Source organism: Polyodon spathula, chromosome 19 (genome assembly GCF_017654505.1).
Source record: "Polyodon spathula isolate WHYD16114869_AA chromosome 19, ASM1765450v1, whole genome shotgun sequence".
Taxonomy (NCBI): domain Eukaryota; kingdom Metazoa; phylum Chordata; class Actinopteri; order Acipenseriformes; family Polyodontidae; genus Polyodon; species Polyodon spathula.
The window spans coordinates 16108217-16120726 of record NC_054552.1 but is presented as its reverse complement, the minus strand read 5'-3'; the positions used below and the strand labels follow the sequence as shown (position 1 = coordinate 16120726).

Sequence of the window (12510 nt, the reverse complement as noted above, 5' to 3'; positions counted from 1 at the left end):
GCTCACTGGGTGGCAGATGTTATTCGCTTGTCGTATGACAGACGGACTCCCCCTTACCAGGGGACATTACGGCCCATTCTACCAGGGACCAGGCAACTTCGTGGGCTTTCCTTAATGGCGCCGCCTTGGATGAACTCTGTAATGCTGTACATGGACAGGTAGTCAGACATTTACACGTTTCTACCACCTTGATGTTGCAAACCGAGTGAGACCCTCTCTGGGCTCTAGGGTGTTGCAGGCGGCATGCCCTTAGGCGTCATGTGGGCTCTGAGGCTATCACTGTGAGGCTGTACTGTCGGTAACCTGGAGCCACAACAGCTTTGGTGCAGCTTCCCATTCGGTAATGGTTTCATTCCATTGAAAGGGAACGTTAGGTTATTACCATAACTCTTGTTCCCTGAAAAAGAATGACAACCATTACCCTTTGAGGTCATGTCCCCAGCTGACCTCCGATTTCGAAAGAAAATGGCGATATGCTACTGTGAGGATGACCCTCTTCAGCAGGAGGTGGGAGGGACTTCGTCTTCGTCGTTTTTTATACATGCTCAGTGATTGACAGTCAGAGAGGGCTCTTCCCATTCGGTAATGGTTGTCATTCTTTTTCAGGGAACCAGGGTTATGGTAATAAACTAATGTTCTGCACAGGCAAATAAGTCACCTGTTCTGTCAAATTATAGTGTGGATGCTTCACAAGCAGAACTGTTATTGCAGCGTTTAAATATATAAAATCCATTTATACAAAGTCTCCCAGCTTTCTTGAAAAGATCTGCGGTTTCCTTGTTTTTCTTTTGTATTTGTTTTGTTCTCATTAGTATCTATAGTAGATACATCAATCATATATAATAATCATAATAAAGTGCCACGTCAATCACATTGAATAGAAAAGAAAAATAAAAGCTTTGTTTAAAAAAATGCAATTTTCAAGTCTGCAAAACATAAAAGTGCCCAGTTGTGGTTTGAAACTAGAAAATGAATGGTTACCATGCACAAGCATGATGGAAAATACTGTAAAGTGACTGCATTTGTATTTGTCACCTTTTGCATAACTCTTTTGTCCAAAATTCATGGCCATACATATGTTTATGAAAAATAAAATTGTGCTTAGCTCTTCTCAGTGCTGTAAAGGAGCGGGCCGGAAACATCCGCTCAAGGAAGTACACCGCTCCACTTCTCCGCTTCTTATACAATTGGCTTGCTCTGCTCCGCTCACACTCTGGGTGTTCCTGCACGTGAGACTGACAGCTGAGACCTCAGTCAGAACTGTGGCATGAGCAGGGGGGTGTTGCCACTGGACAGCGTGTTCTTTGTGTGTGTGTCTCTTCTTGCTGTGGGTGCTACTGGAAAATGGATGCATGCAAATGATGCACTCATTGAAGTCAAACCATGACCAAGAAAGGACATAGATATGGCATTTTATAAAGAGATTGAATGCGTTATAAATGCCTTACATTGGCCTAAGTTCATAACACTAACTTGCTTGATTTTTTGAGGATGCAACATCGATAATGGATAATTGCAAAGCATATGACATGGTTTATTTAGATTTCCAGAAAGCTTTTGACAAAGTCCCGCACAAAAGATTAATTCTCAAACTGAACGCAGTTGGGATTCAAGGAAACACATGTACATGGATTAGGGAGCGGTTAACATGTAGAAAACAGAAAGTACTGATTAGAGGAAAAACCTCAGAATGGAGTGTGGTAACCAGTGGTGTACCACAGGGATCAGTATTAGGTCCTCTGCTATTCCTAATCTACATTAATGATTTAGATTGTGGTATAGTAAGCAAACTTGTTAAATTTGCAGATGACACAAAATAGGAGTGGCAAACACTGTTGCAGCAGCAAAGGTCATTCAAAATGATCTAGACAAGATTAAGAACTTGGCAGACACATGGCAAATGACATTTAATAGAGAAAAGTGTAAGGTACTGCACGCAGGAAATAAAAATGTACATTATAAATATCATATGGGAGATATTGAAATTGGAGAAGGAATCTATGAAAAAGACCTAGGAGTTTTTGTTGACTCAGAAATGTCTTCATCTAGACAATGTGGGGAAGCTATAAAAAAGACTAACAAGATGCTCGGATACATTATGAAAAGTGTTGAATTTAAATCAAGGGAAGTAATGTTAAAACTGTACAATGCACTAGTAAGACCTCAACTTGAATATTGTGTTCAGTTCTGGTCACCTCGCTATAAAAAAGATACTGCTGCTGTAGAAAGGGTGCAAAGAAGAGCGACCAGAATTGTTCCGGGCTTAAAAGGCATGTCATATGCAGACAGGCTAAAAGAATTGAATCTGTTCAGTCTTGAACAAAAAAGACTACGCGGCGACCTAATTCAAGCATTCAAAATTTTAAAAGGTATTGACAATGTCGACCCAACGGACTTTTTCAGCCTGAAAAAAGAAACAAGGACCAGGGGTCACAAATGGAGATTAGACAAAGGGGCATTCAGAACAGAAAATAGGAGGCACTTTTTTACACAGAGAATTGTGAGGGTCTGGAATCAACTCCCCAGTAATGTTGTTGAAGCTGACACACTGGGATCCTTCAAGAAGCTGCTTGATGAGATTCTGGGATCAATAAGCTACTAACAACCAAACGACGAAGATGGGCCGAATAGCCTCCTCTCGTTTGTAAACTTTCTTATGTTCTTATGTTCTTAACATCTCTATAACAAGGAGGTTACCTTATTGGGGTTGCCCCAGTTGCTTCTTCTAACTTGGGCTTTTGTGTTTGACATCACCCCTTTAAATGGCTGTTTTTTTAACTTGTTTTATTACATTGACAATGTTTTTGTTATAGTTAAAATATACGAACAAAAATAAATAAAGGCACCACCACGCAGTCAGTGTAGCGAATCTGCACAGCCCTGCATATAATTACATTAGCCAGGCTTACACATACTATCAGGGCCGCACAGAAAACAAAAACAAAATGCATTATTCACACAAGTGCCCAACATATATCCCAATTACATTCCCAATTGCTCTTCCCTATATTTGAACTGATATAATTTATTATTTATAATTTTTCCTGTCAGAATTGCTATTCTGCTATCTCGTAATATGAGCTACATTAAATGAAGTTATCAGAAATTAAAATAAACATTTCCCAACCAATACAAATAGGAAAAATTGGAGCACGCTAAAAGAGCAATGTTCTTGTATTGACGGTGTGCTATAGGCTCAAACAATAATATAATTTGTTACTGCACTGACGAAGGCCAGTGGCCGCCATGCATCTGCATGAATTCGCTTCATTGTTTTTTCATAATGATGTTATAATAATAAATATATATAAGCTTAACAGCAGATACCTGGTGAGTGCTTGACTTTTTATGACATTCCAACCAATACAATAGCTTGTCATCTACCAATATTAAACTATTTTAATCAGCAATATTTTCAAAGTACAATTTTTACATAAAAAGTCGACAGTGAGGGGCAGGAGACCTACCTTATTCACACTGTTTACAGACTGGGAAGGGGCAATGACAGACGCAATATTTGTGTTACTCCTGGACTAAACCATTTTACCCATATTTAAATATTTTGCCAGTGGATCCATGGTGACAATACCCACATTTATCCTATCCCACAAAAATCCTATTTTAAGTACCTCAAAGAGAACACAACAGAGATCCCTTCCCTTTACATTATATAACTAACTGAGAATAGATCGGGTGCATCTATTGATAATCTGGCGAAATCATACACCTGCTACACATGCACACTTGTAACGTGTGGCAGTGTAAACATGGTCATGCACATGAACCCAAGATTTTCGGGAAAACTCATAAAGCCTTTCATAACACGTTACACATGATGTGTTGTTTATCAAACACCCTAGCAAAATCCAAATAATTATCAAACTAAAATTGCAATAAGAGATTTAAAAGGATACCAGTTTTAAGCAGCACTGTTGCCAATGTTGTTATACTCCATCACCAACAGGGCCGGTGCTAGGATTCAATGGGCCCTGGTGCAAGAGTGTGAAGTAGACCCCTAAAAAAAAAAAAAAAAAAAAAAAAAAAAAAAAATTAATCTAATTGAAGTTTTGTTACAAAATTCATGTGTGATTTCTGGGGAATTCAACATCAATTTATTTAGCTGCATAGGTTTATGTTTCATGATTTCAACTCTTAGCTTTTTGGTACAAATGTCAGGCCAAGTAGCCTGACTGGGTACCGGGTTTACAATACATGATTCAGTATCTTGTATTTGTTGTTGTTGTACATTTCCAATCCGATGATTCACGTCTTTCCTCTGGCTCAACTGTTTATTTTTCATGCGAGGAGGTTGGCAGTTCCGCTGCCGCACTATAATTCCAGCTGCTGTTGTCAGCCCACTTTTAAACCATTTACTGTACACTTTTTTTTTTTTTTTTTTAGCATTTTCTTCTGCTTTTTTGGAAATTTCTAGCTGTCATTTCTGCTCTTTTCACTTTGAAAAACACGACTTGTGTTTTGATGGCATACTTGATACATTTTTACGTTATTACTTATTAACACAACTGTTCTTACTTTCACCAAGCGTTTTTGGATGTTTTATTTTTTACTGGGCAAGTCTATTATGGAAAATTGAGGTGTGATGTAGTAGTTGGTACAGAGAATTAAAGTTGGCTGATAGGCCTATGTTTTCTTTTTTTTTTTTTTTTTCAGTATTTGTGATTATATACCTTGTTAGTTGACTGTCTGTTGTAATCTTTATAAACATCAGCTGTGAAAGAAATGCAACCCCCCCCCCCCCCCCCCCCCCCCCCACTGTAAATGGAACAGTCTGTTGTTTTTTAATCGACGCTGACCTATTGTGAAGATTCACGTTGAGTCCCGCCTACGTAGCTCTGAATTGATAACACTATGTAACACAATTTTTGTTCCTTGGTAGTAAGTGTTATTTCCTAATTGCTTATGCCTCAAAAGTATAGAAAATGGCTATTATTCCCCACAAACTTGGCTTTTGTGACCAGGACAGGTAAATTTCAAAATATCACTATTTCCAATGAGAAAACGGGCGAATTTGTGTCTTTTCGTTCACATAAAGTCAGAAAAAAACAACATATGAATCCAAATTAACATGTATTTATACTAAAGTAATACAAAAATGACTACAACAGATTTAGAAGTGAGTAGTTTTTCGAGATTTACATTTATACTGTAAATACAGTATAATCGTAAGTCTCGAAAAACTCAGTGTGTGTTTTGACTGACAGTACAACTTTGCCACACTTTATTTTTGAACCATTGGGAGAACAGTTTTTTTATTTTGTTTTTCAATAATGGACTTCGAAAAAAATAAAAAAAATTGGTATGGGCAAAGATATTATACAATATCTTTGGTAAGGGCCTCAGCAGAGGTTGGGCCCGGGTACAGTCTCATCCCTTGCGCCCCCCCTGACGCCAACCCTGATCACCAAAGGAAAATATTTAAGAAAAAAAAGAGAGAGATTAAAGCAATTTGGAAAAAACATAGAGAAAAGATAAAGCTATTTAGTTATGTGTGATGACATCTCTGTATTATTGGGTTTACCAAAGATTCCTCCTTGCTGGTTATTGCTTCAAATTATTATTTTTTTAATACTGTGTGTTTGATTGGCAGGGGCACATTTACACGAGGACCAGGGTCCTGGGCCACGTGTTGATTGGCTGTGATGCTCTGGAGGAGGGGCAAGCGCACTGGAAGGACATGTGCAGCCGGGGGCAGGTGGAGACAGCCAGGTGGCACACCATCCAACCGGATTCATTGTAGAGTCCAGGCCAGAGGGGCAACGAACTATCAGGGAGTCCCGAGAATCTCAACTGTAAACCTCGTCCAAAATCCCATTGCAACTCTCCACTGGATTTCAAGGCTGTGGATATCTTCTGAAGAGCAGCAGACAGGTGGACAGGCCATAGAAATGAGATAAGAAGTGCTATGAAATGACCTTGTTGTACATAGTATTTGATGTGAGGAGGTACTGCAAGTTGGAATTTGTAATATGCTAAATATTATTTTATTTAGTTATTTTATTTAGTTATTTTTTAGAGAAAACATTACATGGCTTAATTCTAAGGAGTATGCACGGCTTGTTTGCCACCAGTTTTCAAACATGGATGGTTTTATTGTCCTTTAATAAAAATTGCAGGGTGGAGATCTGGAGTTTAAAAAGCAATTGCAATCTCATCCCCCTGTTACATCTGTATTGAACTTGAAAAGCTAAACAGAGTCCACCTACTTTATGATGCAGTATGCATATCTAAATAGGCATGTTTGTCTGCATGGCTGACCCGTTTCACCCATTACGCCTGCATACTGAGACGCCCAACATACAATGACTGTGTATTGCTGTGAATAACAGACACAGTGAAGTCATGTACTGAAGGTGCATTTTGTGAATCAGACAGTACTGTATGTGGCAGCTCACTCCTGGAGGAATGAAAATGTGCCCGCATATATCTATTATAGGTAACACAGGCTAGATCAGCACCATCTGGTGATAGAGCAGCTAGGGCAATGGCAGACAACTAGAACTGAAGAGAAAAGCTCATAGGCAAAGCACTGTAAACACAGTCTTCTATCAAAACAAGAATACTCCAATAAAGCACCTTAAACAGTCTAATATTAAAACCAGAATAATCCAATAAAGCACCTTAAACAGTTTAATATCAAAACAAGAATACTCCAATAAAGCAAGTCTCAGTAATTGCAATGAAAACCATTCAGAGAGACTGCGAACAACACAAGAGAATCAATGCTAATCAGGCTGGTTTTAGTAGAGCTTTGAACTGCAGTATCAATGTTGACCAGGCTGGTTATAGTAGAGCTTTGCACTGCAGAATCAATGTTGACCAGGCTGGCTATAGTAGAGCTTTGCACTGCAGAATCAATGTTGACCAAGCTGGCTATAGTAGAGCTTTTTACTGCAGTATCAATGCTAACCAGGCTGGTTATAATAGAGTTTTTTACTGCAGTATCAATGCTGACCAGTCTGGCTATAGTAGAACTTTGCACTGCAGTATCAATGTTGACCAGACTGGTTATAGTAGTTGCATTGCAGCTGACTTGATTTCAGCAAGATGAATTGTAGAATTAAAATATCAAAGAATTACATCCTAGATAAACTTGAATTGATGTTGAAATTCTGTCCTAAAAAAAGTGTCATAATTTAAACTCAACCATCTAGATCTTTTTTCCTCCATTCAAGACAGCAGTGTATCATTTTGAGGCACACCTTTTTATCTATTTAGTCCTTCATTATTGAATAATCATTGAGGAAAGCACCTGTGCTGTGTCTTGTACTCATAGAATATATGAACCTGTAGGTTACTGTAAGGTGTACATTAAAACACATACAAAATATTATGCAAAGACCTTTGAAGATGTGATTAAAAAGTACCTATAACCCAACGTGAGAGACTTGGGGTTATTCTGTAGTTGCAGCACTGAGAGGGACAAGGAATGTGGATTTACATGACTGGTGTTATTATTACTGCTTATCTCTGCACAAACTTATACTGCTTATTGTGTGTGTGTGCATATTGTATTGCTGTAAGAGTGGATGTGTGATTTAATGTATCACCTGTTAATAAAGATCAATGTTGTGCTGTTCCCAAGCTGAAAACAGACGTCACACTGTTTGATTTGGGAGCCAGCTACCTGCAGCTTGTTAGGAATCCGTCTCTCCAGATAAAAAGTTCAGGGACAAAGCTTTTCACATTCGAGAATTCTTTCAAAATGTAAACGAATATTCTTTGAATTAACTGGAAAAAATAGTATACTTCATATAATGTTACAGTAATAAAAAAAAAACTCTCCAGCGTAACATAAACCCAGTATCAAACGACCTATTAAAGAAAAGGCAGAAACTTTATTGATGCAGTTATTAATGACATGAATGGAGAGGAACATAATCATTTTTGTCCAAGCGCTAGACAAGACTACATAGGGGGGCAAAGGATCTATGGGGGGGAGCTCTTGACATGAATAGAGTGAGACAATTGCTGTCTCTTCTGAGCCTTTTAATGAAGAATATGTATTTGAAATTAACTGTTTAATTGCTCAATGATAACAGGAGCAGGGTCCCACAGACTTACAATGTGAAATTCACGAGCTGTCTGATTCCAATCTTAGTAGCACAGAGTTGCCTATCTTGGTTGGGTGGTCTCAAGGAGTGTTGCATTGCCTTTGCACTCTCTCGGTTAGGGAGGAAACCTGAGCTCTGTGCTGGCCAGGGGGCTGAAGAGGACAAGTGGAGATCGCCCATGCTGGGACTTGCTTTGGCTGCAGACTGCAAAGAGTTCTCGAGAAGACACTCTTAGAAGAGCTGGCATCAGAACAAGTCACATAAATTCAGGGATGGAAATAAGGCTCCCATTCCATTGGGGTTAGAGCCATTCCTGGTTTTACTATGAGTTTAGTAAGACACAGCTGAGCTTTTTACCTATTGGTACACTGTGGCTGATCAAGCTTGTAATAAAACCTGGACTGAGTGAAGCTGCTTATTGTTATTTCCATCCTAAAATTAGAAAAACATTTAGATGAGCAGTCCCTAGCTTTTCAAAATGTTTGTCTAAATTACACAGACACAGGTTTAGCAGCAGATTTATCACAGTAATACTTTTATTTAAAATAGTATATTATTATTCAAATTAGGTATACCATAGAAAATACTGATTGTGCAGCAACATTGTCATATGAACTCACACATACACAATTTCATCACTCCACCCCAAACACTTTGATATTTCCACACACACGCACACACACAATACATTATAGACAAGGGCACTTCAGACAAATCATTCTCCAGAACAAATATTCACACAAATCTCTTAAAGCTAAATCAAGCAGAACTAGTCTTTCCATCTAGGTACTTTAATGTACAGTATAGAGAATCCCAGTATATGAAGTAACCGAATGGTCTAAAACACAATAGTTGTTCTGGAAACTTGAAAGTGTTTGCTGCTGCCTGGTACCCTTAGCGACAGGTCGAGAGAAGCTGCTGGTTGTTTTTTAGGGAGGGACTCCTGGGACCCTGCAGAGTTCAGAGGGGACAAGGGTGAGAGCTCAGGGGTCTTCTTGCTAAGGAGCATCCTGGCAACAGGGCTGAGGAGGCTGTGGGTGCTACTCTACTGGGGAGGGGTCTCCAGATCGAGGGGGGTTGGGGAACGGGAGCTGACTGGAGTACTCCAGGAGTGTGGAGAAGCCTTAAGCTTGTCTCTGTCCAGAATGCTCACCTGTCGAGCCAGGAAGGTCCCATCCTGGCTGAAGGGGGATAGATCACAGCTCCTGTCCTGGCTGCTGTTTCTTTTGTCACATGACTTTTACTGCACTTTAATGGTAAGTATACACTTCAAACTAAACAACAAATACAGTACACATTTCTCACATTCTCTCGCTCTGTCACTCCGTCTCTATCCTGTTCTTCTTCTTCTCTCACTCTCCAGTTCAAAATTAATCGATCGCCACTTGACAGTTAAGGCATAACTAATCAGACAGGCACAACTTCATTTTGGTCTAACAAACAGATACATTTTCAATATGTCAGTTTGGTATCAGCTTCATTTGTTCTAAGGTAGATGTCCTGTAGTTTTGACACCTGATGTGAATGTTTTTGATTTTTTTTTCCAGAAAAACAAACTTGGCAAAACATGTTGCTCTCCTTGTCAAGTGATGGTTCTGTAACTATTCACGTTGAACATGGTGCTTGTATTGATCACAGTATAAGCCATTTTACTGTATTGGAAGTGCGTGAGTCCTAGGTGTGGCTAGCTTCTGCATCATAAACTGTCTGCATTTGGATAGATGGAGCTGCAAATCTAAAAATAGCACTCCCCTCCATCGCCCACCAAACCCAGACAGTTTACTTACCTTAGCCATCCATTCCTTTTCATTGATGTTAACGTGAGGTTACTTACCGTAACCCTGGTTCCCTAAAAGAGAAGACGACCACCATTTACATTGGTAAGCCATCGCATGGAGAAGGAATGGCAGCATATGAAGGACGCTAACCCAGAGGTTAGCGGTGAAAACTTACACCCCTCAAGGACCTTTGTGCGTACAGAAGGCAAGGCAGGGTCTACCACATTAATATGGTAGAACCAGGAGAAAGTATCCGACGTAGTCCAGCCAGCCGCAGCACAAATGTCAGACATCAAGGCACCTTTGAAAAGGGCCCAAAATGTAATAAACCCTCTAGTGGAGTGTGTGGCTACCCTACCAGGTGGGGATAGCTGCTAAATACTCAGTCGAGACTGTCCACAATCCAGTGTGACAGACGTTGCTTAGAGAGGGGCTGTCCTAGGGTCCGTGTCCGTGACAGACAAAGAGCTGGTCAGATTGACGCAGAGCTCTTGTCCTATGCATGTAGCATCTCAATGCCTGCACTGGGCAGAGGAAATTAAATCTCTCATCCTCCACTGAAGCAAACAGAGGCAGATGAAAAGACTCCAGTTCTGCAGATTGATTGATGTGGAAGGCTGTACTCACCTTGGGGAGGAAAGCGAGGATGGTGTGCAGAGACACCCTGCTGCTATCCTCCCAAAAACAAATGCAGGAGCTGTGCACAGACAGTGCCTGCAGCTCACTGATCCACTTAGCGGAGGTGATTGCCAAGAGGAAGGCTGTCTTCATAGACAAGTACTTCAGCTCTATGGAGCATAAGGGCTCAAACGGGGCCTTCATGAGAGCCTTTAGTACAATATTAAGGCTCCATTCGGGGAGAACAGTCCTCCTAGGAGGGTGTAATCGCCATGTGCCTTTAAGGAAATGGGTAGCCAAAAAATGCGTGCCCGGAGATAGAATCTACGGGGGCATGGCAAGCAGAAATAGCCACTAAATACACCTTCAGGTCAGAAGGCGATCTTCCAGCATCGAGCAATTCTTGCAGAAACTGCTAAATGACTGGCATAGGGCAAGTAATGTGGTCATGATTCCCAGCCAGACACCAAGCTTGAAAATACTTCCACTTATAGGTATACAAAGAGCTGGTGGAGTCTGCCCTAGCGCTCTGCATCGTTCCCACAACCGCATCTGATAGCCCTAGGGCTAGCCAGTGGTCCCTTTCAGGGGCCAGAACTATAGCTGGAACCTGCCCGGTGCCAGGTGCCAAAGAGAGCCTTTCGCCTGATTGAGGAGATCCAAACGAAGTGGAATCTCCCAGGGCTGGCAGTGTAACAGCTGGCACAGGGTCGAGAACCATATTCTCCTGGGTCACTTGGGAGCCATTAGAAGAAATGACTCTTTCTCTAACCGGACTTTCTCGAGAAAAGCCGGGAGCAGCGGTATAGGCGGGAAAGGGTACAAAAATGCTTTGGGATATTCATGCGCCAGGGCATCTATGCTGAGTGGACCATCTAAGCGGTGGAGGGAGTACCACAAGAGCCAATGTGACGTCTCTACCGAAGCAAAGAGATCGACCTGCGCCTTCCCGAACCTTTCCCAAATTCACTCCTCCATCTGAGGGTGGAGTCGCCACTCCGACATTTGCGGGCCACTCCTGGAGGTCCACTGACCAGTTTACCGCTCCAGGAATGTAGGCCTCCCCGGTGGTTGACATACCCTACCACTGTTGTGCTGTCCGTCCAGATAAGCATATGTGTACTGCTAGGCACTGGGAGGAAGTGATGGAGAGCAAGGAACACTGCTTGCAACTACAGCATGTTTATGTGCAGGGATGACTAGCGGTCCAACCAGGATCTGCAGACTCCATTGTCTTCCCAGACCTCTCCCCAACCCAGATTGGAGGCGTCTGTCATCACCACTTGGTGGTTCAGTACTATTCCCATTTGCACACCTTTGCGCAGGTGAGAGGGAACCCTCCACCAGCGTAGGGCTGCTGAGCACGCGTAAGACACAGTCAGCTGACGGTGTCTGTCACGTTTGGCATTGAGGTGAAATGCATTGAGCCATGCTTGCAGCAGGCGCGTGCGAAGCAGACCCAGCTGAATGGCTGAGATAGCTGTGGCCATCAGACCCAGTAGTTTTTGGCACAATCTGAGGGTGACCTGCGATCCCTATCGAAACAGGGAGAGGCACCCTTCTATATCTGAAACCCTGTTGTTCGACAGGCATGCATGCATCATAGTGGAGTCCAGCCGCAGCCCCAGGTACGTGGTGCACTGCACTGGTGTAAGCCGATTCTTTGCATCATTTATGGTGAGGCCCAGCCTGACCAGATGCGCCGTCACAACCGTTGTGTTGGCCAGTGCTCCTCTCACAACTGGGAACAGATCAACCAGCTGTGGGGACTGGGACTGTTCTCATTGCAGTCTGAAGTCTGATGTCCTTGCCAGCGGCTCAACCTACCCCATACAGAGGCATTGGGAGGGAGCAATGCATCCACCTGACGGGACGCCTCACGTTCCCAGTGGGATCTTTGCAATATCTCCTCCACAGCTGGCTCAACATTATTACCTGGGGATATGGGCGCGTCAAGCAGAGTGGCCTTATCTGTATCAGGGACCCTGGCTTTCGACAGCCATAGGCTTGGCTGGCTTGCGACTGCCTATGAGCCTCCACCA

General features: G+C 42.0%; 1 protein-coding gene across 1 annotated transcript in view; it reads left to right on the top strand.

Annotated features, from left to right (window-relative positions):
* The window catches only part of LOC121294292 (synaptotagmin-9-like), a 102984-nt gene extending 95387 nt beyond the window's left edge, over positions 1-7597 (top strand). Inside the window, exon 5 of the mRNA XM_041217866.1 lies at positions 5609-7597. Coding sequence (XP_041073800.1) covers positions 5609-5758 — 150 coding nt within the window. The 3' untranslated portion in view covers positions 5759-7597. The remainder of the gene's footprint in view (positions 1-5608) is intronic.
* The last annotated feature ends 4913 nt before the right edge of the window (positions 7598-12510 follow it).